Source organism: Poecilia reticulata, linkage group LG2 (genome assembly GCF_000633615.1).
Source record: "Poecilia reticulata strain Guanapo linkage group LG2, Guppy_female_1.0+MT, whole genome shotgun sequence".
Taxonomy (NCBI): Eukaryota; Metazoa; Chordata; class Actinopteri; order Cyprinodontiformes; family Poeciliidae; genus Poecilia; species Poecilia reticulata.
In genome coordinates, this window is record NC_024332.1 from 12,485,561 (window position 1) to 12,512,873 (window position 27,313).

At 40.0% G+C, this 27,313-nt stretch overlaps 1 protein-coding gene across 1 annotated transcript in view; it reads right to left on the minus strand.

Moving 5' to 3' along the window:
• The window catches only part of tbx15 (T-box transcription factor 15), a 42,351-nt gene extending 19,911 nt beyond the window's left edge, over positions 1-22,440 (minus strand). The window contains exons 1-3 of the mRNA XM_017308579.1: positions 22,235-22,440; positions 17,422-17,523; positions 4,075-4,246 (exon numbers count right to left, since the gene is read on the minus strand). Coding sequence (XP_017164068.1) covers positions 4,075-4,246; positions 17,422-17,523; positions 22,235-22,326 — 366 coding nt within the window. The 5' untranslated portion in view covers positions 22,327-22,440. The remainder of the gene's footprint in view (positions 1-4,074; positions 4,247-17,421; positions 17,524-22,234) is intronic.
• Between the last annotated feature and the right edge of the window lie 4,873 nt (positions 22,441-27,313).

The following is a 27,313-nucleotide window of genomic DNA, read 5'->3' on the forward strand; positions in this document are numbered from 1 at the left end:
GAGTATATATATATATATATATATATATATATATATATATATATACACACACACACACACAGAGATGATTAAAAATGATTACATGGATGCTCGTTTGCAAATGCTCATTGTTGCTCTCTGTGCTAGAAGTCACAACAATCAGAATGGAGCTATTTTTATTGAATTTATTTCCTCCTGTTTCACATTATCCTTCCTTTGTTTCCATTGAAATTCTTTTGTAATCTAAATTGTGAATTACTGAGAGGAAATATACCAAACAAAAGTTGAGCTGCATTTGTTTTGCTAGAATCTTTAGCGTAGCAATTTAGCTTTGGCTTCTTTTAAATCTTGATGCCGTTTCTGTAAGCATCTTAGCCACCTGCTTGTGTGGTTTAGGTCCACTTCTATTGGAACACCAAAGACTACTGATATTTACTTGTTCCTTTTTTTTGGGTGGGTTGATTTGATCAAAATCAGATACAACATGTCTAACACGACAGAAGGGAAAGCAGCAAAGAGATGTCACGTTTATGGACGCTACGGCTACATGTTAGCCATCGTCTCAGTGGGAACTGCAATTACACACGACGTTCGGATGGCGCCAAGAGGGAGACATTTCCAGCGCTGCACAAAATGGCAGCATCCAGTTTTATGTGTTCCCGGAAGGTCCCGGCTCCGTCGGGGCCCTGCAGATGATCACATCAGCTCGGCGGTGACATATGTAATAACATATGGTCGCTGGTTGGAAGTGTGTCTTTTTTTTTTTCCTCTCCTGCTGTTCCGTTCAAACTCTGTGTTTTTCCCGGTGGGTGTTTAAGGGCTAAAGGAAATGAATTTGGAAGCTCCCTGTGTGGGAAGTCCCACCGCTCCTTGTTTGACTTTTCTTTGTGAATTGCGGGTTTCTTGAAAAGTCGGTATCATGAGAAACAGGCAGCATAAAGTAAGTGTCATGAATCATCCGACATGCCAACAGAAGCGGAGTCTTTTTTTTTTCTGTTTTAGAAAGGGGATTATTTATGTCCTGGCTGGCAAATTGTCAAGAAACATCTCCTCTAGTTTGGGATTGTGTGATAAAATTTAAAGATTTAACCACAGACTGCAGATGTACAACAGGCTTTACATGAGGGAGACTATTTTTATAACAGAGTTTTGTAATGCAAAATATTTTGAAATGAATGTGACACCACATGTTTGATTGATTTTCTAGATACAACTTGTAAAATATGACGCGATGACATGATTAGTTTTCAGTAATTCCATTTTAAAAAGATAATTACTCAAAAACATCATTCGATTTATGTAAGAAGACATAGAATGAAATGTATACCAACAGACTAGATCAATATTATTTTGATTACTTTTGACATAAGCTGCAGTACATGGCACACACCCACCACAAAATAAACACCATGACGACTCAAACATCCTGGCAATCGCCTAACAAAATTTGACACTATGCCATGCAAATGCTTCACTCACCTCAGGATTCTGGATACTTGAATCTCAAAGTGAAACTGAAAGCATGACCTATATGACCTATTTTTTGATTAAGTTGACTTAGAATTATATGACCACTTGTGGACATGCTCTAAAGCTACAGGATGTAACTTATATATATATAAGTTTACATATTTGTTAAAACTGTCACCATGTTGTGACACAATAGTACAAGATGCATAATCTGTGAAAAACATTCGCTCCTCTGCCTTCCCCCAGTGTTAACTGGAGAAGTTCACAGCTCAGTCAGAAACAACGTAGCACGCACAATTTGATTACCTTTACCTAAAGTTAATTCATAAAGCGACAATTGAAAGCATTTTTAATCTGAGGGCAAACCAGAAGACAAACAGTTCCAGTTCATATTCAAACCATTTCCATCTAAATTCAGCTCAGATCAATGCAATTGATTCCAATACATTCCAGTCATATTGATCAGTTAATGTGGGCTAGTAGGTGACTGAGGTCTAATCAGTGCAAACACTCTTACTTTACATCACCGATTCAGCCAAATAGCATGGATGACAACACAAATAGAGGAGAACTTAAATAAAAATGTGGATAAGTCCCCATGTTTTTAATTCCTGAAAGTCATAAAATCAGGCGCGAACTGCACTTTGACTGGGCCGTTTGTTCCTTCAGTTTATTCTCAGGGATGGATAAATGCTTTTATTTTTAATTCAAGAGAAGAAGAAGAATCCCCCCTGTCTCTAACTCCACAGAATGAGTGCAGTCACGTCGGGTTGGTATCTGGTTCTCTAATCCAGTCCAGGACTCATTTGCACTCATTGCATTCTGAGAACCTGATGTAGATCCAGCTGTAGCAGACGCACTGCCTGTGAATGTGGACTGATCAGTCGCGTCTGGTGCTGTTCTCTTGGCAACCAGATCACCGAGGATCCTGGTCGGCGCAAAATGCAAACAGGGTCCCGATTGTCTTCGGTAACGGAGCCGTTTGAGTCGCTTTGCCTGATTAGATACACGGAGGGCAGTAAATCAAAGAGCTGATGATTTTACTTGGTGCAATACGGTTAAATATTGCACCTTTAAACCCACATTATCCATTCAGAGCGGCCAAGAACCACTAAGAAACTCACTTCAGCTGACTACCTTTGTAACTGGCTGCCTGCGAGCGAGGCAGTAAATCAGGCGTATTGCGGTGAGACTTCGAGTTCTAGCTGCGTCGCTGCTTGAGTGAAATACAAATCAACTTCAGTCATTATGTGCCTTTACCCGAACCGTTTTATAACAAAATCCTTGTGCTGCTTGAAGGGAATAAATATTATGTATTAAATTCAGCACACTGGTTCAAATTCCAGACTTCTAATATGTTTCCCGTACAAGACGCGGACTTCAAAAAAGAGAAAAGAGCGTGGGAGGGCGGCGTGTGGCACAGAAGAGAGAAAATCGATTTTGAGCAAGTCTCACGGCCGCGTGAGTCATGAACGCATCGGGTTTACGAAGATATTCCCTTTCAAGTTTCCTTTCATGCAAATGCATCAAAAAAAAAAGAGAAACGTTTCCATCCAAGGATGGCTAACCCAGCTCCGGCACCATGTGAGACTCAAAAGGGAACGAAAATGAAAATCACAGCTTGAACATTGAAGTGCAAAAGTCTGTCGGGTGAAGCGGGACGCTGTGGTCTGACGTAGAGCCACAGAGAGGCAGAAAATGTAGAAAAAACCAGAATCAGACCATTTTAGGCCTGAGCTTCACAGCTTTTTTATTCTGGAGGAGATAAAAAGCCTTTAGTACAGTCACACTGCAAAACATTCGCCACAGCTGTCAGAAAGTGAGTTTAGCTTCATTTTATGTTTTGGTAATGAAATGAAATATGGCTTTCTGGACATTTCTAAGCCTTCCAACCCATTTTCAGCTCTTTCTTTTTTGTTTTACCTATTTTATGACACATAAGCCTGACTTAAATATTCTCTTGTGTTTTCCTTTTTGAACAGGAAATAAAATAATTGAGGAAATAGGAAATCCTGAGTTATTATAATAATAGTACTATAAAACAAGACAATGATGGTCAACCCAGACAAGCATCTCAATTAGACTCCCATGGAAAAACAGCGTCTTCAAATTGCCCGCAACACAGACTGCTGCAGAAGTCCCTTCCTGCCCACAGCCATCACTAACTACAGCAACTCTTTGAATAATTTTTAATTAATATGAGTAGCAGTAACACCGAAATTCCCTTTGGGAYCAATAAAGTATTTTTAAATTTGAATTTAATAGAATTGCTGTCTGGACTTACTAGAAATTTGACTAACTTGAAAAAGTAAATTATACATTAAAAACTGTTTCAATTACGTTGAAGTTACAGTAAAAAAAAAAAATTTCCACAAAACGAAAAGAAATTCAAAACCTAACAAAACTATGAATTGYTAATATGTTTTATAAAAACATTTTTTACAAAAGAAAAATTCTCAAATAAATATTTTTTTTATTCATTATTTTTTTTAGATTATGCTTATGCAACAAAAGATGAATGTATTCATCTTTCATGCACTCAAACTGCATGAATGATGCAACACTGCGCACCGGGTGACGTGGGGGCTTAAAAAAAAAACTAAATAAATAAAGACGTTTCCTTACGTGTCCCTGGTCGTCCAGCTCGTTGTTGGTGAGCTTGAGCTTGTCGAAGCTGACCACCTGCCTCATCCAGGTGTCTCCTGAAGCCAGAGAGTCCGGATGGATGTAAACCCGCGGCGGCACCGGGGAGTCCGCGTTTCCCGCCACCATCCACTTGGAGCTGTGGTACACGTACCTGCACGAAAAAAAAACACAAAACAACGAGAACCGCAGCGTGAACAACCCAACTAAAACACGTAATTATGTTTAGGTTTGGCTTGAAATAAAGACGGGTGAATCCGAAATGATTTATTTGGGTTTTTTTTTTTTCTTGAAATATTTCAATATATCACCATTACCGAAACTATTTTCGTCTCCGTTTTGTATGCCTGTTTCTGACGCTTCCGGTGTTAACATTTGACGTAAAGTTATCGGCGCTCTGACGTTGGCCTCGTCACCTCACTGAGGTCAGTTCACGGTCGGTCTGGTTCTTATGACGCCTGCTTTTGAAACCCTTGAAAGGCGTCAAGAGTTTGTTTCTCTCTGCTGAGAAAAACCCCCCTAAACGTCGAGCTGCGTTGCCACAATACCGACTGCAAAAAATAAAAATCCAGTCCGCCGTTTCTCCTGTCCACTTAAAATATTCAACAAGGCCAACATAAAATATCCCACATGCAGTCACACGCTACGTAGTTTCAATTAAGCGTGGCCATAATATTTGATGATGTTGTGCACAAGGTTTTGGTACTGTGGGGAGTTCCACCCATTAAACAGCAGGAAGACGAGAGGAGAGAAAAAAAGCCGAGAGTAATATAAAAAAAAAAGTAAGTATTGTTAGTGTTAGTTTTACAAAAACATAAGAGTTCAGTTAGTACCTTGGTGTGGAGAAAAATAACAAAAGAAGGAAGAACTGAAAGGACAAAGAAATTAGCGATGACGGTATAGAGTAGAGCGAGGCTAACTAACGTGGCGGCTTGTCGAGAGAGAAACTCAGAGGTAAATAAAGTGAGCGGAGGGGTAGAAGAAGTAAGAGGGAAGGGAAAGGAAAAGAAGAATGGCAGCGTACGGCTGGAAATAAGTGAGGGAAAAGAGAGAGAGAGAGGGAGAGGAGCACAGCTGTTTGCTTTTAGTTCTGGCCCTGAGCTCAGTTGAAAGTGTTTTATCTGCAGAGCCTCTGCCAAAGTCATCACTCACTCCTGAAACATGGACAAGACTCTCATTTGGGCCTTTTGTTATAGCCTTCGAAGGGCTGCACCACCCTGTTTAACACACACACACACACACACACACACACACACACACACACACACACACACACACACACACACACACACACACACACACACACACACAAGAGAGAGGCAAAAATTATACATTCAGCCACAAGCAAGACCCACATGTGTGTGTTAGAAGAAAACAAACGTCACGCATGGCAGAAGATATTTCTGGTCTGGGATGGTCACACTCTCACCCCACACAGGCACATCAGAACTGGTCTTCCAAACATTTTCACACTTTGTCACGATACAAACGTGCTTTCCAATGTATTTTATTGGGATTTCCTGTGACAGAGCAAGACAAAGTGACGCATGATCGCGAAGTCGAAGGAAAACGACAATTAGTTTTCAACAATTTTTCACAAGGAAAAATATATATAAATGTTTTGTTTTTCATGCAAATGGTTCTAACTGGAACCTTTAAATTCACGTGTTTCTGGTACGTCCATAAATCCAACGCACAAGCGACATCCGCCAGCAACAATGGATGTCTCTCGTCCCACAGGCGGCTAATTTTTGCTAAAAAAAAAAAAAAAAAAAAGATCTTATTGGACGCTGGAGAAAACTATTGTGCTAAAAGGAGTTAGCCTATCAGCAAAGCTAATCGAGACTATCTTTATAGCTTAGCTTTATGGTGTACGGTGTTTTTTGTATACTGTACTGTTTTGTATGTTATTAATTTATGTTCTTCTTTCTTATTGATGTCTCGTTTTTGCTGTACAGGTTAAATTTTCCACTGTGGGACTAAAAAAGGTTTATCTTACCTTAAACTAGAATCTCAGCGCTAAACATGTAGCAACTAGCACAGACGTCCCCGATGCTAATGTTAGCGTCCAGAGTTCTAAATAGGTTCTATGAATGATCTAGGGTTTCTGAACTAATCGAAAGATGAGTAGGTATAACATCACTTTCCTCCAATCTGATTGGTGAATAACCTGAATAACATTAAAAACAATAAATATCGTTATTGTTCAGCTCATGTGTGTTTGTTCAATAACCTAGCAGAAACAAAAGGTCTTCTAACTGAAAATGTTGCTTATTTTGTTGACTTATACTTCTATTAATTAACTACAGACCGTCCTACTGACTCAATAGAAAGTCTGAATCGAGTCCCACCATTAATTTAAAGCCCAGGCCTTTATGGCAGGGACCCTCAAATCTGGACCTGGAGGGTCGGAGTCCTGCAGGTTTCAGATGTGCCTCCACTTTCAACACACCTGAGCCAAGTAATGAGGCCATTAGCCAGACTCTGGAGAACTTGAATGCATGGTGAGGAGGTAGTTCAGCCATTTGATTGAGGTGTGTTGAACCGGGCACACATCTGAGAGCTGCAGGTCACCGAACCTCCTGGCCTGGATTTGACGATCCTCTGGACCCCTCTCACCACACCCCCTGGGTGGAGCTGTTGACAGGACCTGCACTGACTGCTGACTCCACAAATCTGACCTTAATTGGGGGACGGAACGACGAAAGTCGTCGGAAGAAAGTCGTAAAATGTCCGTACTGTAGCAAGAATGTGGAACAAAGAGCTCGGCTCAGAAGGGACCGAAACAATCGCAACATGGAATGTGTAGCGGGACACTGAGCACACTGTTCCTTTGGGGGAAAACTCGGTGGATGCATGGAAACTCAGGGAAGCAGTTTGGAGTTGATAGGTAGAAGGATGGAGATAAACGTAGGGAAAATCGTGCAAGAAAACCTTGTTAGAAGGTGCAAAACTGATCCAATCTTACAGGAAGTGAGCTGGTTTTGCAAACGAGCAAAGTTCATGGAGCTATCCGGCCAAAAAAACCTGCAGCTGTATGTGCAGTGGATGGTGGTTTACAGGAAGTCAGAATACACATTATTTTGAAAATAATTCATCGTTTTCCTCTTACTTCACAATCAAAACGTTGTTTAGGGTTGCAAAAAAGCGAAAGCTGGCCAAGTAATTTTAGTCTAGATTCTAGTCCAAATATCTTATTTTACTTGAAACATATAAAAACTAACAAAACGTAAATGTTCAGTTAGACATATGGGCTTGTTTTAAGTCAATATTGAGGAAGATGTGTTGGTTCTACTTCCACTGGCAGATTATTTCTATCATAAAATTTTTCCAATTTTTCAAAAATGATTGACCTAAAACAAGCTCCTATATCTTACTAAAAGGTTACTTATGAGTTAGTTTTGTCTTATTTCAAGTGTACTAAGATATTTGCATTATAGAAACTAGATAAAAAAACTGGCTAAGAGTTTGTGTTTCCTTAAAATACTCTAAGCTTTGTAATACAACCAAATGTGGAAGAAAATCTATGGGTTTGAATACTTTTCTAAAGCACTTTATCCAGAAAATCAGTTTTAAGATGCTGCGACAACAAATCAAAGCCAACATTACTGACATGGACATGGACAGACATGGACATGGACAGACATGGACATGGACAGACATGGACGGAGTGAGCAGGTTAAGTCCTGAAGACGCATCGTGGCAGCAGAGAAGTCAGACCAGTCGCTGTTTTTGTGATGTGCACATTTTCTACACTTCTCCCTCAACGTGTTCCAATGTACGCTTTAAACCGCACACATGTACATAGAAATGGATTGTAAACATGAACTACGCATAAAACATGCCTTATCTGCAACCCAGAGAGTCTGAGAGGCTCTCTCAGAGCGTCAGTGTTTTTGTTTTTTACTTCATTTCTTCTTATGATTTTTTGTGCTATTTGCTGAGAGCAAATGGATGAAGTTGATAATAGATCAAACTTTTGGTTTATAAACCTAAACTATGTTCAAATTAATTACATGATCCATTTCAGAATCAACTTCTATAATAGTTTTTATCTGCATTGTGTTTTAATCTAAGAAAATATTCCAGCAACTGTACATTCTTAAAAACAAACCATAAAAACTGACTTTAATACAGTTAATATGGTAAAAAAAAGACGTTTTGTGTATCCATCCATCCATCCATCCATCCATCCATCCATCCATCCATCCATCCATCCATCCATCCATCCATCCATCCATTTTCTTCCGCTTATCTGGGGTCGGGTCGCGGGGGCAGCAGCTTCAGAAGGGAGGCCCAGACTTCCCTCTCCCCAGCCACTTCTTCCAGCTCCTCTGGGGAATCCCAAGGTGTTCCCAGGCCAGCCGAGAGACGTAATCCCTCCAGCGTGTCCTGGATCTTCCCCGAGGCCTCCTCCCGGTGGGACGTGCCCGGAACACCTCACCAGGGAGGCGTCCAAGAGGCATCCTGACCAGATGCCTGAGCCACCTCAACTGGCTCCTCTCGACGTGGAGGAGCAGCGGCTCTACTCTGAGTCCCTCCCGGATGACCAAGCTTCTCACCCTATCTCTAAAGGAGAGCCCAGCCACCCTGCGGAGGAAACCCATTTCCATCGCATGTATCCGTGATCTCGTTCTTTCGGTCATGACCCAAAGCTCATGACCATAGATGAGGGTGGGAACGTAGATCGACCGGTAAATCAAGAGCTTCGCTTTTTGGCTCAGCTCTCTCTTCACCACGACGGACCGGTACAACGCCCGCTTCACAGTAGACGCTGCCCCAATCCGCCTGTCGATCTCCCGCTCCCTTCTTCCCTCATTTGTGAACAAGATCCCCAGATACTTAAACTCCTCCACTTGAGGCAGGACGACCCCCCTGACCCGGAGAAGCCACTCTACCCTTTTCCGGCTCAAGACCATGGCCTCGGATTTGGAGGCACTGAGGCTCTTGGGACTTGGAACGTCACCTTTAAGACTATAGCCAATGTAAATAAACATTTGCATAAAAAACAATTGTTAAATTTTTAAATACTATGCTAAAAATAATGTTATCTCAATTGTAAATTTGATAATGATCCATTTTGTACAGGAAAATGTCCGCCTTAATGCACAAAGAGTCAAAGGTCACGAGAGAGATGCTGAGTCACATTCATATTTCTGCCATAACGCCTTTCACTTAAGCAGTGCATAAATGAATATTTAAAAATTAAAATTCAAAAATACTTTATTGAATCCAAAGGGGAAATAAAATGTTGCTGTAGCACGCATTAACTCAAAAGTCTTCAAAAGGTTCTTGTAGACGGTGATGAGCTGTGGGCGGGAAGGATCTCCTGCAGCAGCCTGTGTTACAGCACATTTGAAGAACCCTCTGACTGAAGATGCTCTGTTTTTCTAAAGCAGTCAAAAAGCAACCTTGCAAGATATTAAATTAACTTTAGCAGACTTCCCCGTGCAGACAACGGCGGRATACACCTAAAAAAGTGGCATATTTATTAGCTCACAGGGTTAAATAAGCAAAAACACTGAATACTGAATAATCACTGCATTCATTTTTCCCAACATGTTTACTGAGTCAACTGAACTCTTTAACACACTGGGAGCGTCATGGTGACGTTTACTGAGACATAACAGATTCCTTACTTAGTTGTAAAGAACATGTTTAAAAAACTTCTCGTTTGGATTATTTAAGAGAAAATAATAAGACCTTGGTTTTGTTGTTTGTTTGTTTGTTTGTTGTTTGCTAATCCGATGCCACCAGTAGCTATTTATTTATGACTGATACATGTATATTTAGCATCTGTGTTGGGAAAAATGTGATTTCTCTCGAATTAAGATGCTTAATCTTCAGCTGAAGACTTTAAGTTTAGCAAGTAGTTTATAGATAAGATTCAACTTTATCTGTCATACAAACCATGTACCGTTGTTATCTTGCGTTGTTTTGTGAAAACGACAAGCTAAAGAATGAGCGTTAGCTTCTCGGCTGAAAGGAACTGCAGACGTTTATAGCGGTGAGACTATCGCCACTGGTGACCTCTTTTCGAATCAGTTTTAGGGTTTCCCATGAATTCAAAAACTGGGATCTACAGTTTGTAAAAGGGAAAGACGAAAAAAATTCACTTTGTAGTTAAAATTCAATTTGGTTAAAATATGCAAAACTAATAATTTACTCAGCTATCTGGACAGTAAACTAAGTTTTCGCCGTCACGTTGTCACTGCAACGCCGCGCTCTTCTCCGCAACCTTTGACCTTCACGCCCTCTCTCCCCCTTTCACAGACACAAACCTCAACAAAAGGTGCCAGGCGTTCCTGCAATTTCCTGTTTGGAGCGCTGTTTAGGGTTACGCTCGGCGTAGCAGGGAAAGTGTTAAGGAACGAGGAAACTCAAGCTCCCCAAACGGGACTGGAAATCTGATTAGTCCTCTTGCTTTCATCTTTCATAAATCCGCCATCTGGCACCGGCACGATCAATAAAGATTGGACTTTATGTGACACTCTTACTGGACAGATGGGGATGAGAGAAGTGGAGGGGGAAGGAGGGCAAGCTTTACGACTTCTCAGCCAACACCAAGCCATACAGCTGACAAAACTAAACTGAAATGCGCCCTCAGATTCTCTCCCTATATTACATTACCGCATACACAAACACACACATACGCACACACACATACACACACATGTGGCTCCAAGAAGTAATTGCTAAAAGCGCGTGTTTGCAACACGGTTAGGCTGGCATCGGCCCGTATATTGAGTTACTGCACTGACAGAGTGAGCATCCTGGGCTGAATGTTTGGCTCGGGCTCATAAAAGAAAAAGGCCAAAAAGTTTTGAGAGAGCAAATGTGTCCTCTCAGATTTCCGTACAAATAAAGACCAACAACCATCAATATGCTTCTCGCTCTCAGAGCATTCTTGGTCACCGCTGATGTGACTAATGCGAGAATCATGTGTAAGTTGGTCCTTCAGTTTGGGGTTCAGACCGGGCCAGGCCTCTGGAGGCCTTAATGTTGGCCTGGAAGCACTGGTAGCACAAATGTAATCTGACAAATAACATCCAGAAATCAGAGATTCACACAAACTGGATGGAGGGTTGGGTTAAAATCAAATTTAGTTGATAATTTGGATGGTATGAATATTCTGGTAAACTCTGAAAAGATGTATTCTTGGGAACAAAAGCAAATCACTGTGATTTTTTAAAGTTTTTTTTTTATTTTTCTTTATTTTTTTAAAGCTTTGTAAAAATGAAGGTTTTAAAGCGGTGAGTGGTTTACTTGCAGCTCAGTTTGCCCTCACAGGTGCAGTGCTGTTTTTCATTTGTAAATGTGTCTTTAATGTGAGCGTGTGCATTTATTTTCATAATTGTGAAGAATGAGAGTCAGATTTAATACTTAGTTCGACCTAAACACTGGGTTTATGTCGGTGGGACAGAAGTTAGGGACTCTTAGCCAAACCAAGTCCAAAACTGTAACCTTGTTTTTTCAGATTGGAGAAAAGACGACGAGGAAGCTCCTCATTCAGGCGGCCATGTTGAATGGCGACCTGATTAAACTTCACTGATCCTCTTCCTCTGGATGAAATAAGAAATAATACAAAGGTAAACTAATGCTGTATAATGCCAGTAATCACGGTGAGTTGTACTGATGGCACTCAAGAGGAAGAGTTTGTTTAATAAAAACAAAATTAGCTTTTCGATGCTAATTAGTGCCAGCTAGTACCCCCCTCCTATCGACATGGTAACTGAAGGATTTTGCTCGGATGTTGGAATGACGTCAAACTTGATTCAAGCAAGTTCCTCTTCCAAATTCAACAACCTGTGAGATTTGCTACTTGTCGTAGCACCAGCTACCGTTAGCAATACGACTTAGTTCTCTTTATTTTTTTTGTGTTCAAGACTTAAAGAACATTTTCACAAAGACGTTTCACAGTAGGTTTGTACCACTGGTTTAATGAGTCACAAACTGTGTGAATAGTTAGTAAAAAAAATTAAATCTCACTACAGCTTATACAGACAGGTTTTGCTGCTATGTTTAAGTCTAAGCTAGCAGCTGTGACTCCAGACTGTCCCAACGGGAAAACGTCAGCTAGAAATGTGGAAAACGCAACTTCCAAGCACAAACAGAATGCACCATTGACAACATTAAGCTGTGGAAATATATTGAGTATACATTTTGAGTTTTTGCCGTTTTAGAAATCGAATTTTTACAAATGTGTTAGTAGTTTGGATTATCTCTTATATCGCACCCTCTGGTAGCCTCCATGTTAGACACTGGTCACTTTAACCAACTTTTCAGGTTGAAAACTTAACTTAGCATGTTGGGTCAAATCTATAACGAATCCTGTTTTGCTAAATCGACTCTTGGATCGGTTCATATGTTGGTGAAACAGTCCTAACTGGATTGTCTTTAAGCTAGCATCTTTAGTAATGATGAGAGACTTTCCAGAGGTTGTGCATAGCAACACAGAGTAAGATCCTGAAGAGCTGTAAGTGTGTTTCCAAACCAAATAGATGAGTTAGGAAATGCTGTGCTACACACAGGAATCGAGGCACTAAAATCACTGACATTAAACATTCCCAAGCAAGTTGTTCAGCATAAGCAATTGCTGCAATGTAAGCATTTGATGAGCAGTACTGTGAGGCGCTGCTGAAGCGGGGCAAGCGGCACTGTGCAAAGCGGGACCGATCCCAATAAAGCCCCACATTTCCAGAAGGCAAACTCCCAGGCACTGTGAGACACACCAGTGACAGAGGCCGGCTGGGTTTGCAAAGCCCTGTGGTAAATTCCCCAGCCTGGAAGAAAATCCTATTTAATTTTACAAGACCTTTCTGGCCTCTAAAAATCCTCCATGATGTCTTGGTTTGCTAGTGGGAGACGCTGCAGAGCGGAACGCCTACAGAACGCTCTGGTGGAAACTTTGTGTTTTCTTCTTCTTTTTTTTTAAGGTCAAATCAAATGATCTGATTGCAACAGTGAAATTATAAGAGTCGGTCGTATTTTTTTTTGTTTATGAACGTTTTCATTTCTGCTTGATAAGTCTGGTGTAAATAAACCTGCTCTGCAGACGGGAGGAGATGGTGGATCTTTGTCTCCTGTTACCTTTAATAACTTCTATTCTCACACAGCAACACATTTGAACTGACCTGCTTCAATCCCATCAATAAAGTTTCGTCTCAGACATTCAGCAGACTTCTAATACTCTGCTTTTTTTCCTTCCAGAATCATCTATTCAAGGTGATTCTGGCTAAATTAAGGGGTTTAATTTCTTTTAAGCCTTTTTTCTGTTCAGTTTCAAGCCAAAGTTTTAAACATCTTTAACTCCTTGAGTTATCAAAGCAAATATGGGAATGTTACCCATGGGATTGGTGAACGCCTGGTCAAACAGTAAAAAAAATATGTATAATTTTTCAATTCATTAAACACATGAAAGCTACAAATTCCCAACATTTTGGAGACTGTAAACACATCAGTCTCCAGGATTTCCTTTAATGTTGTTTTTAATAAAAATCAAACATTTGTCTGATTCTTTAAAAGTTTTTGAAGACTTGTCATTCCTTAATTTTTTCTGGTGGATTTAAATCTACTAACTCCATCAAAGAACCTGAAGAACGTAGTTATTTTTTATTTATTTATTTTTTGTCTGTTACAGTGAAAAGAAAAATCTAAATCAGTCAAAATCTGATTTGGTATCTGATCTCTGATTTTGACTTGAAGACTTTCTACCGTAGCAAAGATAAATACTTAACTATGAAAATTTGAGCCTTGTGAGTAGGATTTAATGAGGGACTTAACTTCAACTATCAACTTCAAAATCTAAAAGTGTAAAACTTTACGAAAAGAAATCCGAGTCTGGCTTGGAAGTCTTACCCAGTGATGTTAATATTCAACAGATGAAATATTCTCTTCACTTTTTTCCAGAGTTGTTTGACCCCTGTCCACTTTTTGCATATGTGGCGGCCGACGTGCCAGTGGTGTTTGCAGTCATAGTTAAAATTAACTAAAAAAATAACTAAAATAAATTAGCTTATCTGTTTTATACATTAAAAGCATAGTACTGTGTTCTAATCAATAAAGTTAACAGGACTGTTTAAAATGTCATTAAAATTTAAAAAGCATTTTCCATCATGTTCTACATTAAAAACTGTTATATGGTAAGATCTTCAGATTACTGCAAAAATTTTGTGTATTTATTTATTTATGGTCATTTTTAAAGGGGCAGTATTATGTAACATCAATTTTTTGAGCTTTCCATCGTGTTATAACGTCATTTCTTTATCAAAAACATACCTGGAGTGTTGCCTTGATTCTTTCACACGTTTGATAAATCCTTTAATCTCCATGGGAACCATTCAACTGTTCAGAACATCTGGGTGGACTTAGCCCCGCCTTAGAGGACAAAGCTCCTCCTCTGAGCTGCAGTTTCCAATCTTCCACAGCCACCCAATGCAACTCCCCCACTCAGCTCCTTTAGACTAGCCAGCAGCAATTAGCAAACAGTCCATCACAGGGCAACACAGAGACACACAACCACACACACGCAAACACTCACACCCATCTGCCTTTTACAGAGATGCTGGAGTACCCAGAGAGAACCTGAACATGTGAAATCCACGCAGGTCAGGATTTCAACCCAGTACTTTCTTCCTGCAAGACAACAGCGCAACCAACTGTACCACCATCCAGCTGTTTTTCAAAATCAGGGGAAATCCTGTCACAATGCTGCACATTTTGCTTTATTTATTTTCTGATATTTGCTATGAAAGGAGAGTAGCACCTCTCAGGAACTCCAGTGGCGACGACCAGGTTGCTGATCATGTGACTCATGTGATGTGAAAAATATTTTCAGCTTTGCAAAACAAACCAACTTTGAAACGCCAACTTTGCGAGTTTTTGTAGAAAAGTAAGTAATTTTTCAAAGTTGCAATGTTTCCATTATGCTAATTTATTTTCAAATTGTGCAATCATATGGTCAATGGAAGTGCAGCCAGACAGCAGTGTCAAGATATACGGAGATTTTAAAATGTATTCATTTAAAACCACTTAAATGTTCCATCATCCAATTCCTACGGTTTAAAAATAAGATGCAAGAGATAGTCCTGGAGTTAATTCATGTGTGGCTATTGCTGCACACTGTTGACCAGCTGGCTGAAAGAAGGCTGCCACACTTCTACCATCAGACCAATCAAGCTTTTTTTGTAAATACTTAATCTTGAGTAAAACGGAAACTACAGGTACTCCTCTATGTTTCAAAACTAAAAGCTGCGAGGAGCGTGTTTCTATGGTAACCAACTGCAGAGCTAAGCTAGCAACCTGATTCACTGATCACTTAAAGCCAGATCTTCATACTTTATGTACGTTATGTGCTTGTGTCCATGCATCACAATGGCAATCGGTGCATTTGTGTAATAAATTCAGAAGTAGCAGGAGTAATTGTTGCCTTTCTGCTCATATGTCACATTTTTATGAAATACCATAACACCATAAAAGTGGATTGAAAATCTCATTCCTTCTCATGCATAGCAGAGGTAAACATTGGTTAATTTCAGCCTTGTTTTTTCACTGTTCCAGTTGATTTCAACTCTTTCAATTATTTCTCTGAATGTAGATCTGATCAAATAAAAGCAATTTATTTGCTTAGGGTTAGGATTAGGCTTCCTGACATTTCAAGACTGCCTTCTTTTTGAACAGTGTGTATTCTCATCTTTCCCCTTTTTGAAGACTGACTACGAGAAACGGAGCTCCAGGTTACATCATATTATAACACAGGGAAACAGAAGGTCTTCGATTACTAATCGAAGTTAATTGGAGTAAATAAGAACTGCCTTGGTTGCTTTTGGGAATTGGATTTTGGTTTTCCTAATAGTACACCACCGCTGTTAAGGTTTTCTGTATTCGCTTTGTGTTTTTGTTTTGTCCAACGGATGCCAAGAAATGTGAAAGCGGCTCTAAATATCAACTCAGTTAATTTGTGTCAGCGTCCTGCGGCATCTCAAAGGAACCTCACACTTCTCTCAGCCTCTTTATTCAATCGATCATGTCTGCCTCTCGGCTCCATAGCAACGGCCTTCTGTTTTCTTTTGTCGCGCTCTCTCTCTTTTCCTCCAAAACCCAACTTTTGCAGTGATGCATGTTGGGAGTTGTGCTGTTCGCAGGCAGTCGCTGCTGGCTCTGCCGCTCTTCTCCGTGGGAGGATGATGATGATGATGAATACATTTCAATCTTCCCGTCCCTGGCCCCGACTACAGGGAGCGGCGCTGCGAGCCAGGATATCAGTCTTATAGCTTATCCAGAGCGATCCATCATACACACATCATCCTCCAACACACACACACGCGTGCGTCCGTGGCTATCTTTGTGGGGACCTTCCGTCGACTTCTGTTCATTTCTACAGTCTAACTCTAACCCTAATCACTACATACCTAACCCCAACCAAAACTCAATTCACACCTTAGTCCTAAATCTGACCCCTGACCCAAAAACAGCGTTTCCCCCTGTGGGGACCAGGCTTCGGTTCCACAAGGAGCAGTGGGTCCCCACAACGTGGTATGTGTCCCCATATGTTGTCCCCATAAGGTACTACAAACAAACACACACACATATACACACACCCACACACACTCTCTCTCTCGTTCTCTTAAAGAGTCCAAATGACCAGGGTGACTTTTCTCTCTCTTTTTCTCACAGTAGTGGAGTGAGGGCAAAAAGACCAACTTGCACTATCTTTGCTTAACCCAAATAATGTTCCGAATGACCGACATAACAGACGGTCTAAATGAGACGTGGACAACAACGAGGGGCAACCAGTGTTCGCCAAGGACTGATGTTTTGAAACCCGTCCAGGAAAAAAGATGTGCGTTTAATAAAACTGAAAGGCTGATCTGACTAACAGACTGAAGCTGACCTGATTTCCTGCTGATCAGTTGCATCTGTAGCTCTGATGTTGTTTTTTTTGTTGTTTTTTTTTCTTCTTTTTTTTCCGTTTTGCGTACAGTTTTATTTTCGTCGTAGCCAAAAAGCAGGTGTGACAACATTAGGACCATCCTGGGAATCCACAGCGAAGCCCGGAGAAATAAAATCCTCCCTCCCCCCCGGCGGACCTGTTCGATGAAGCAGTTGTTCTGCTCGGGAAAACTCTGGATTTATGAATTGAAATGTCAAGCATTGTAAATAACAACGACCGGATTTAATGACAGGTTTAGCGCTGAGAGCTTGCTGCTGTTTTGGATGATGCTCAGCAGCTTTCAGTCGTGTGTGTGTGCGTGTGTGTGTGTGTGCGCGTGTGTGTGTGTGCGTGCGTGTGTAAGTGTGTGTGTGTGTGTAGGAGGAGGAGAAGGGCACCTGTATCTCTTGTTGTCCACTGGCACGATATCCATCGCGATGTAGTACTGCTGGTGCGGGTCCAGGCCAGCAATTTTTACCCTCATGGCTGGAAACATCCTCCTGATTGGGGACGAAAAGCAGCAAAGATGTCACTGACCTGAAGACAACTTGACACTAGAAACCAGAAATTGCCATAAAAATGGTTGCAAAACCAAAAACTATCTATTTTTTTATCCTAAAAGGTAAACAAATGCTGTAACTCAAAGCATTTAAAGGCTTTCCAGGAGCAGTCAGTCTTACAACCAAGGCCGGTCCTGTTTGGGGCTCTCAGCAGCTTTGTTGGGGGCCCAAAAGAGGGCCCATACCAACATGTCAACACCAAATGATTAATCATTCCTGCGCAACTCTATGTGTGTAACACACCTATTGTCATTAGCATTTTAACTTTACAGGAGTAAAGTTAAAATCAATAATAGTCTTTTCCCTCCACAGACCGTAGATCTCTACATTAACTCTAGGTTTTACAAAATACCAGAAACATTTCCTAATCCGTTGGCAGGTCCAACGACAGAACTGGACTCCGAAAAATGATAAAAACAGAACAAGGTTGCTGCGATGCGTTTAGCTTCCTGATACCTGCTGAGATTAAGTGAGCAGCCAACATGCCTCTGTAGAAATACTCAGTAACAACTCCCACTATGAAGGGTGTTGCTGCTAGTGTGAAGTGGCAGCACTTATGTACGATGTGTTCACATGTCAGAAAAGGGTGGAATGTCTGAGCTTCCGGCAGGATGATTAATTATTGTGGTCGCTCAAGGATTTTATTTTTCAGTGCATTCCTGTAAAAAAAAAAAAAAATGAAGCTGTGCTGTTACTACAGTACGGAGAATCATTTTTAAACGGACGATTAACTGATTATACAATGAATAAAAACCTCACAAGACATAAAACATTGACAAAACGTTTTATTTAAATTTAAGGCATGTTAGGTGAAAAGGAACGTTTTTTAGTTTGTAATGATTATTTATAACTTCTATGTTCGTGGGGGGTGGGGGGGCTATATGACTTTTTCTTCTTTTATTGCAAACATAAAATTATGTAATGACCTAACTGAAGAGAAGTCTAGATAGATAGATAGATAGATAGATAGATAGATAGATAGATAGATAGATAGATAGATAGATAGATAGATAGATAGATAGATAGATAGATAGATAGNTAGATAGATAGATAGATAGATAGATAGATAGATAGATAGATAGATAGATAGATAGATAGATAGATAGATAGATAGATAGATAGATAGATAGATAGATTGATTCAGACTTAAAACTTTCCCTTATAGTTACAAAAGTCGTTTTACATACATAAAAATAAAGTTATTGTTCACTGCAACAATTAAGATAAAATGCTAAATTAATATTAAATATATGCCTGAATAACTGGTTGCTAAAAATAAGACACAGTCATATTTCATTCATCATCAGCTCAATAATGAACTGTGAAACAAGTTGTGCTCAATGCAGAACGCAAACAGGACATATTTAAAAAAAAAAGAAAAAGAAAGGAAGATGGCGGCAGACCCCCTTCTTCTTCTGCTTGGGGCCTTATATATTCCCGGGGTGCCTCTGCTTTTTACGTCCCGCCCCCAATTTTTAATATCTGCTCAAATGTAAAGCAACAAATTCATATTATCGCTCGGGATTGTAAATAGTAATGACTGGACGTCACGGATGAGCTGCTGCACTAAAAGGGAAACCGGGTTTAAAACAAACAGCGGTCTGAGTCCAGAGGCGGACAGTTCAGTGCTTGAAATGCGGCGTTTTCCCCTCTTTTCATTTAAAGCTCGTAAATCGAGGCCTCGCTAACGAGAAAAAGAAAGAACCTCCCCCTCTCTCTCTCTCTCTCTCTCTCTCTCTCTCTCTCTCTCTTTCTCTTCTCTCCTTCCCCCCTCTCCTCTGGATTTATGGCCTTATTATGAGCAGGCCGTGAAATGCGCACGGCGACGGCCGTGTCCGCCTCATTCACTCTGCTTCAGCGCAAACTGATTGCTGTGCTATTTATGAGCTGATTACCAATTTAATCCTAATTTATTCCAGCAGCCGAGGGCAGCTTGTGTATTTCCAGTGGAGGGAGAAGCCGGGCCGTAATTTAACCCTGAAGGGCTGCAGCAGAGAGGAAGGGACCACTTTGGTTTAGACGAGACGAGACGCGCGCGCGCGCGCACACACACACACACACACACACACACACACACACACACACACACACGCACACACACACACACACACACACACACGCCTCAAAACTGTTTGGCAGCATAGAAAAAAATAAAATAAAAATGAATGGTTGTTTATTGCGAAGAGAGCTTATGCATATTTGCTTGCGAAGATGAATAAATGTTGCTTATGAAAGAAGCTTAGCCTTTTTTTCAGGAATATGAAGCGCAGAAAATAATAGAATAGGAAGCTAAAATTAAATAGTTTAAACGTCTTTTTTTAGTAACAACAATAACAATGTGAAATTATTTTTAATCTAATTGAATTTTGCTGTTATTTCTTGTAATTATATTTAAAAATAATAATAAAGACATGTCAATGAAACGTCACATTTTTTTAATGCCTTAATATGCCAAAGTTTCCACCCAAACATTTTTTTCCCTCTCATGCAAACAAACTGTACAATTTATTTGATTAAGATACGTCAGAAATTGATGACTCAGTGCGCGTGCCGGGTGGAAAGGCTCGCGGCGCTGCGAGCACGAGAAGCTGAGCGCGAGGTCCTTCCGCCAGGACACGGCAGGTCAACTCCTCTTTTTACTCGTTTTTTTTTTTTTTTTTTTTTTGGTTTGTGCGCTTTAAATGAGCGCGAGCCCCAACCCAGAGCATGAAACAGAGGGGATTAATGAAAAGCAGCTCGTGCAGCGCTCCGACTTTAACCTGCTGCGCGCGAGAAGGCCCGAGCCGAGCCGAGAGGGTGCTCTCGGCTCGGCACGTGCAACACATTAACACCCAGCGGCAGCACAACGAGCGCGTGAGCGTCCGACGGAGACGAGGCTGAAGAAAAAAAAAAATATATATATATATATATATATATTTATAAATAACATATAAGTTGTCATGATTTAGAACACTAAGAAGTTGTCGTAACTTCATGTTTGGGAAAAAAAAAAGCAGTGGTGAGAATTTAATAGTTTATAGATGAGGATTATCTATAAACATTACAAACTAAAATAAAACAAAAAACAAACATCTATTCATTGACTTCAATATATAGTCCACGATAGATTCATATGATATTTTGAGAACACCTTTCCATTTTTCACATTTAAAGCTCTCCAGACGGTCTGTTAAGCATCTTCTATTAGATTCACTCCACACTGCTGTCGTGTTGTTTGTGCTTCCCACAATAATCTGAGGTGATAATAACCAGCAGAGGAATCACTCAATTACCTCTAAATATCTGTGTGCTTTCACACACAGAATGAAGGCCTGGTGGATTTCTGATGGTGTTACAGATCATTTATGTCTATTATCCAGCTCTCATCTCAGGAGTCTGACTGATAAAATAACACACTAAGACATCATCCAGCCATTTTTTTTTAAACTGTTTACAGCGTTAAGAAAATATAAGCAACTGACTAATAATTTTTATTTATTTTTTCCTTTTTAAATTGCATTTTGGCACTTCACAATTGTTGCCACCTTCATTCTCCCTACATCAGAAGCTGCCTCTGCACACCTGTTGGCATCACCAAACCAGCCTCTGAGGACCGTTTGGGCCGAAGACGCTCAGCTCAGGGGATAAACCGATGGGCTGAAGGTTAAGGGTCTCCTTTTGGTTCTGACACACTATTTTTCAGAACTAGGCAGCATGGATCCAACCCTGCTTCTATATTTTTATCAGAAGTAAGACAAAAAATAAAGAGAAAAACTCAGCAAACTAAAACTGATGGAGAAAAAAAAGAAGGATAAAAGTAAAAAAGAACAATCCATCAAACAGAACAAAGGAGCCAATCTTTTTTTAAGTGACAGTCTTGTGTAGTTTGTATTTAGACTTTAGCTCCTTTTTTTTTCTTATACTCTGTTTGGTCCTTGCGTGCGTAGACTTCAAAGACTTTACCCAAAAATAAGTAAAAGTATGAACATAAATCACAACAAATGCTCCAAATGCCTGACTAAAACCTTAAACACACTGTGTGGATGGATGGATGATGAAGGTCTTTACTGGTACAGGCCTTGTACCACTTAAATGAAAACTCATCCTTTAACACACCAACTACTTTATTCCTGCTAACGTTAAAAAATGACAAAATCAAAGGAAGTCACTCAGCTTTTATGTTAGAAGTGAGTCTAGGAAGATAACTGGTACATATACCTATGCCTGAATCGATAAATCAATTAATCACATAATAAATTAAAACGAGCTCAATAATTTCCATTTGAATGATTTGTCATTTTTCTCTTTTCTCTCTTTCTACCAAGAACTTGATGACGAAAGTCTTCACTCTGGTGCTTTGGTCTCAACTGTGGCGTTTTTGACCGGTCATTTTATTTAGAGAGAATACATAATTCATTTGATTTGTTATTTCTGCTGTTTTCTTTATTTATTTTGAATATTTAAAATGTCTTCCAGTTCCACTGCTAAATGTTAATTAGAATTTAAACTCCATTGATCTTTGAGAATGTGCTGTTGCACTATTATGCAGTTAAAAAAAATTAAATAAAAAAAATGACCATTTATCGCAGTAAGTTCTGGGGACAGTTTATCGTGGAGGAGCCTAGCAGCAGCCCTGTCTGTGCCTCGGTCAGCAGCCGAGCGCACCGCCTACCTGCCGGCCTTGGTGATGATCATCTCCGTGCCGATGTCGTGGAAACGCTTCCAGAGGTCGGCGCACTGCAGCTCCACCTGGATCTCCTCCATGGAGGCCGAGGGCGAGGCGTCGCAGGCGCCCGGGGCCAGGTCGGCGGGCGAGCCGAAGGAACACGATGTCCTCTCGGCCAGACCCTCTCCATCCGAGCCGGGGCTCGCCTCTGAGTCTGGAAGGGGGCGAAGAGCGGGGGGTGGGGCGGGGGGAGAGAGAAAGTGATGAGGAAGGCGGCTCTGGATTAACCGAATTTAAAAAATGAAGATATAAAAAAAACCAGTGTGTTTTTCTTTTCTATTTTTATTTTCGTAGAGGAAAGTTGGCTCGTGCGAGCGAGCGCGCGCTGCAGCGTCCCTCCTGTGAGTCTTCATCACCGGACCCCCCGCCGGGGCTTGGCTTGCCGTCTCGTGGAGACAGAAGCGGGTTAAAAGCTGCGTGAAGCTTCTGCAGAGCTACGAAGAAACATTGTTGCGCTCTTTTTTTTTTTTTTCTCCTGGCCAGGCAAACGACGATTCCAATAAAAAAAAAAGGTCTGGGATATGAAATGTCCCATAAAGTGATCATTGACAGAAAAGATGAATTCACAAAAATAATCAAACGGTTAAATCGGATTTTTAAAAAAGAAATAAAAAAAGCTAATTTTTTTAGAGACACGCCCACACTGCAAAAACACAAAATATTACCAAGTATTTTTATTTTAGCTTCTAGTGCAAATGTCCTAATACACTTGAAATAAGACAAAACTACTTGAAAAGCAACTTTTCATCAAAATACAGGAGCTTGTTTAAATTCCTAAATATTGACATAAAAGTACTAGAGTAGGAGAATGTCAAATTATTTCATGTATAACATGGGAAAATGTTCTGTTATGAGTTAAATAATCTACTTGTACTTCTGTATCAATATTAAGGATTTATTTACTAAAAACAAGCTCCTATCTTGAACAGTTACTTGGAAGCTTGTTTTAAGTCAATAACTTCTTACTATTCACAAAAAAGTATTAGTTAAATTTCCAGATTATTTCACGAGGAAAAAAATGCTTAGTTATAAATGAAACAATCTACCAGCTGAACTTTTTGTTATATATTTATTAATTATTGACTTGAAACAAGTTCCTATATCTTGCTGAAAAGCTACTTATAAATTACTTATGTCTTACTTCAAATTTACTAAGATATTTGCACTAGAAACTAGAATAAAAGTACTTGGTAAGATGTGTTTTTGCAGTGCACAGGAGAATCTTCAGCCCAGTTTGTGATCAAAGTCATCAACTACACTGTAAAAAAAACACATTCAGAGAACATTCTAAACTTTTAACACTATTGCTAAATTGTGTCATTAAATACCTTCCTGTTACAAGACTCACTTTATTAGACAGCAGATGTTCATTGCATCTGGTTAGAACAGACTGAAAAAGCGTGATATTTCAATAATGCTTCATGTCTCAGTTAAAAAAAGGTCTTCATTTGTGTTTCTTTTTATTTTGGACGACAATCCAGAAACGTTTCTAAAGGAAATATTGAAGTTGCTGTTGGAAACCCAGAGGATGTGTCTGTTGTTACAGAGGCAAACTTCTCACTATTTGCACTTGTGAACGGCTGAATCTCATAACCGCATCCTTCATTTTCATGTTTCTCATTTTCATGCATTTACTCTCAGAGATGGAGCTAATTAAAAGTCGGGAATTCCTCGTGCAGATGAGCGGGCGCATGTTAACGGCAGCGGGCCGAACACACAACCTTGAGGTCACCCAGTGCTGAATAAGGTCTTGCTTTTAGGATTAGGTCATCTCTAAACTCTGAAAGTTAGAGAGTTAGCAAAGTTCATATCATTCTCGTTTTGAACGAGAAAATAATGTGAGCTTTATGCTTGGAAATAGAAAAATAACAATTCAATTACAAGTTTTGTAAAAAATTAGGCGACAAATGTATTAATCTTGGCAAACACCAAGTGTTTAGAACTGTTCTCACCATAAATTCACGCTCAAATATCAGATATCCCAAAATACACCCAGACCCACGCCTGCCACCGCCACAGAGTAAAACGTCTGTGTGTGCTTATTTAGATTTGAAAATAACATGAGGCATTCTGGGATTTATTTTTCCAGCTGGGGCATCAAAACCTTTCCATGCGCATGATATCCTCACTTGACCGCCACGCGCTTCATCTCATTTCACTTTTTCTGAGAAAATCTTTTACAACGACCTYGCTCGCAACCCCAGCGCCACCCAGGAAAAAAAGAAAGAGAGAGAGAGAAAAAAAAGGCAGAAAAATGCAATAATGTATTATTTATTGCTGGTCCTGACACACCGAAGTTGGCTTGGCAGTGCCGGAGGAAGGAGGAGGGCGTGAGGGGGGGCTAGCACAAATACGCTTATGCAAATGCAAGGAGAAAGAGAGAGAGAGAGAGAGAGAGAGAGAGAGAGAGAGAAAGAGAGAGACTGGACAGCGGCCCGGGCGAAATCGCCGCAGCGCAGCCAAGCCTGCTGAAAAGGAGAGAAGGAAGGAAGAAATGGGGGAGATGAAGATGAGGGAGAGAAAGACAAGAAGGCGAGGAGTGGCGAGGGGAGTAATGAGCCCTGAGAGACAGCAGGGGTGGAGGAGGGGGGGAGTCTTTCCATCATCCTTCCAGTGTCACTGCAGCCAGGGAGGACTGTCGCACATGATTAGTGTCCGCTTCGCTCCTTTAACTGTTCACACTCAGGCAGATAGACACTCAGCCTCGCCCCCCCTCACACTTTGTAAACACATTCTGCCCGGGTAAAAGACGACSACGAGCCCGGTGGCTCCGATTCCCACCGGGCCCCAGYGCCTAMCGCACGGATGAGCTCATTACGACACGCTCGTCCAACAAACGGTCGAAAGATTTTTTWTWTTWTTTTTTTTTAAACATAGCAACACTGAAACTATTGGACATTAAGTGCAAACACACAAAATCGTACAAAGTGATTTTGGTCTAGTTTGTAGTGTAAATATCTTAGTACACTTAAAATAAGATTAAACTGACTCAAAAGTAACTTTTAAGTAAGATATAAGAGATTGTTTTAAGGCAATAATTCCTTAATATGGATGAAGGAGAACTTGTTTTAGTAAAACATTTTTCCACATGTTTTAATTGAAATAATCTGCCTTTGGTAATAGTACTTTTAATCAATATCAAGGAATTATTGACTTCAAACTAGATGAAAAGTTACTTTTTTTCCCATATTAACATTTTATTTACAGGTAACACATTTAATAAATTTGTTTCTTTGGGTTAAATTGATTTATTCTAGTATGGCTAACAGACTGGCATATCTTTTTTTTATTTGCTTTCAGCTAACAAAATACAATATGTAGAACATATTGAAAAGTGAAAAACATTTTAAGTCAATATAACGTTTAGAAATGGGAAAATTGTGGTTTTTAAACTGAATCTCATTCATTAAATCCTGAAAGAAAAATGTAAACTGTGATATTTAAAACTCCAAAGAGCTAAAAACAATAAAGCATCATTAGGATATAATAAACAGTTTGGGTTCAGCTGACATGTGGGACATTAAACTGATCCGATACAGTAACATATTCCAACAGCTTGACTTGAAAAATGACATTTTAGAATTTAAATCTTCAGGGGAAAAAATACRTATCACAAACAAGAGACTTAAAATAATAAACCTTAGAGTGTTAAAGTAGACCTACACTGTATTTTCGTTGTTGTTTTAACTTTAAAGCGACTGTGTTCACGGCAGTTCCTCAGGGTTGGAACAATGGGCTGGTGTCCCTGGAGATTTCATGTGAGTGAAACTGGCATATTGCGTAGAGTACAACCTGTTTATAGCGTGGTGCTGCAGGCTTCCAGTGTGTTCTTGTGAAATCTACAAATAGAACCGTGACATGAGTTAATCATTTATATGTATCGTATTTAACGGTCATATTGAAAGGCTTGTCGCAATAAGCAATAAATCAATTAATCGCATGATAAATCGGAACAAGCTCGTTCATTTCCATTTGCGTGATTTATCTTCTTTTCTCTCTTTCAACCAAAAACTAGACGTCAAAAGTTTTCAGTCTGCTGCTTTGGTCTCAACTAGTCCCTCTTTTTTTTTTTTTTTTTTTTTAAGAGCAATTTTGTTTGCAGAGACTCCATAATTCATTTTCTTTGCAGTTTCTGTTGTTTTGTTTATTCATGTTGGACATTTAGAATGTCTTCCAGTTCCAGTGTTTAAATATTCATTAGGATTTAATGTGTACGGATCTTTGAGAATGCATTCTTGCATTATTTTGCCACTATTAATAGATCACTTTAAAATGCTCTCAAAGCAGCAATATTATCGTTTATCGCGATACCTTCTGGGATGATTTATCACCCAGAAAATGTGTTATCGTGACAGGTTTAGCTGTCAGTACTGCCTGGCTGCACTTTACTTTGACTGTAGTTTTATTTTACAGATAAAATACCAGAGCCACTGGGTAAATTGTGTGTCTCTGTCTTACAGTTTCGACGATAAACAATACACAGTTTGGTTTAGGTTCTGCCTCCTTTTATTTTAAAACTTCAAATAAGTTAGATTGTTGAATAAGTTTTGGCTTGAAAAACCGTAAAAAAAAAAAATTGCATTTGTGGTTTAAAGAAAATGAGGCTTCAGGGGAATCAGCTGCACTGCAGAGACTGAATAAAGGGATAATAATAATTATTATAATCTATCAAACTCATGTAGCGCTTTTTAGGACGCTCAAAGACGCTTAAAGATGGAGAGCAGCAGGTAAAGAAGTCTGGATATGCTGTCATCAGGCTGGAAGACCCGTCCTCTGACACTCAGCAGCCACACACACACGCACGCACGCACACACACACACACAAACGTCAGCACGGCTGCAGATCTGACCTGAAATCAGTTCAATTTCACTTCTCTATCACTCAGCGTCCAGTTTTTAGCTTAGCTTTCATTTTGTTTTCTGAAAAGATGCTTTTTTTTAATGAGTGAAAATTTGCCATTCGTTTCTCTCTGTCACACACACACACACACACACACGCACACATTACCTCACACACACTCTGAT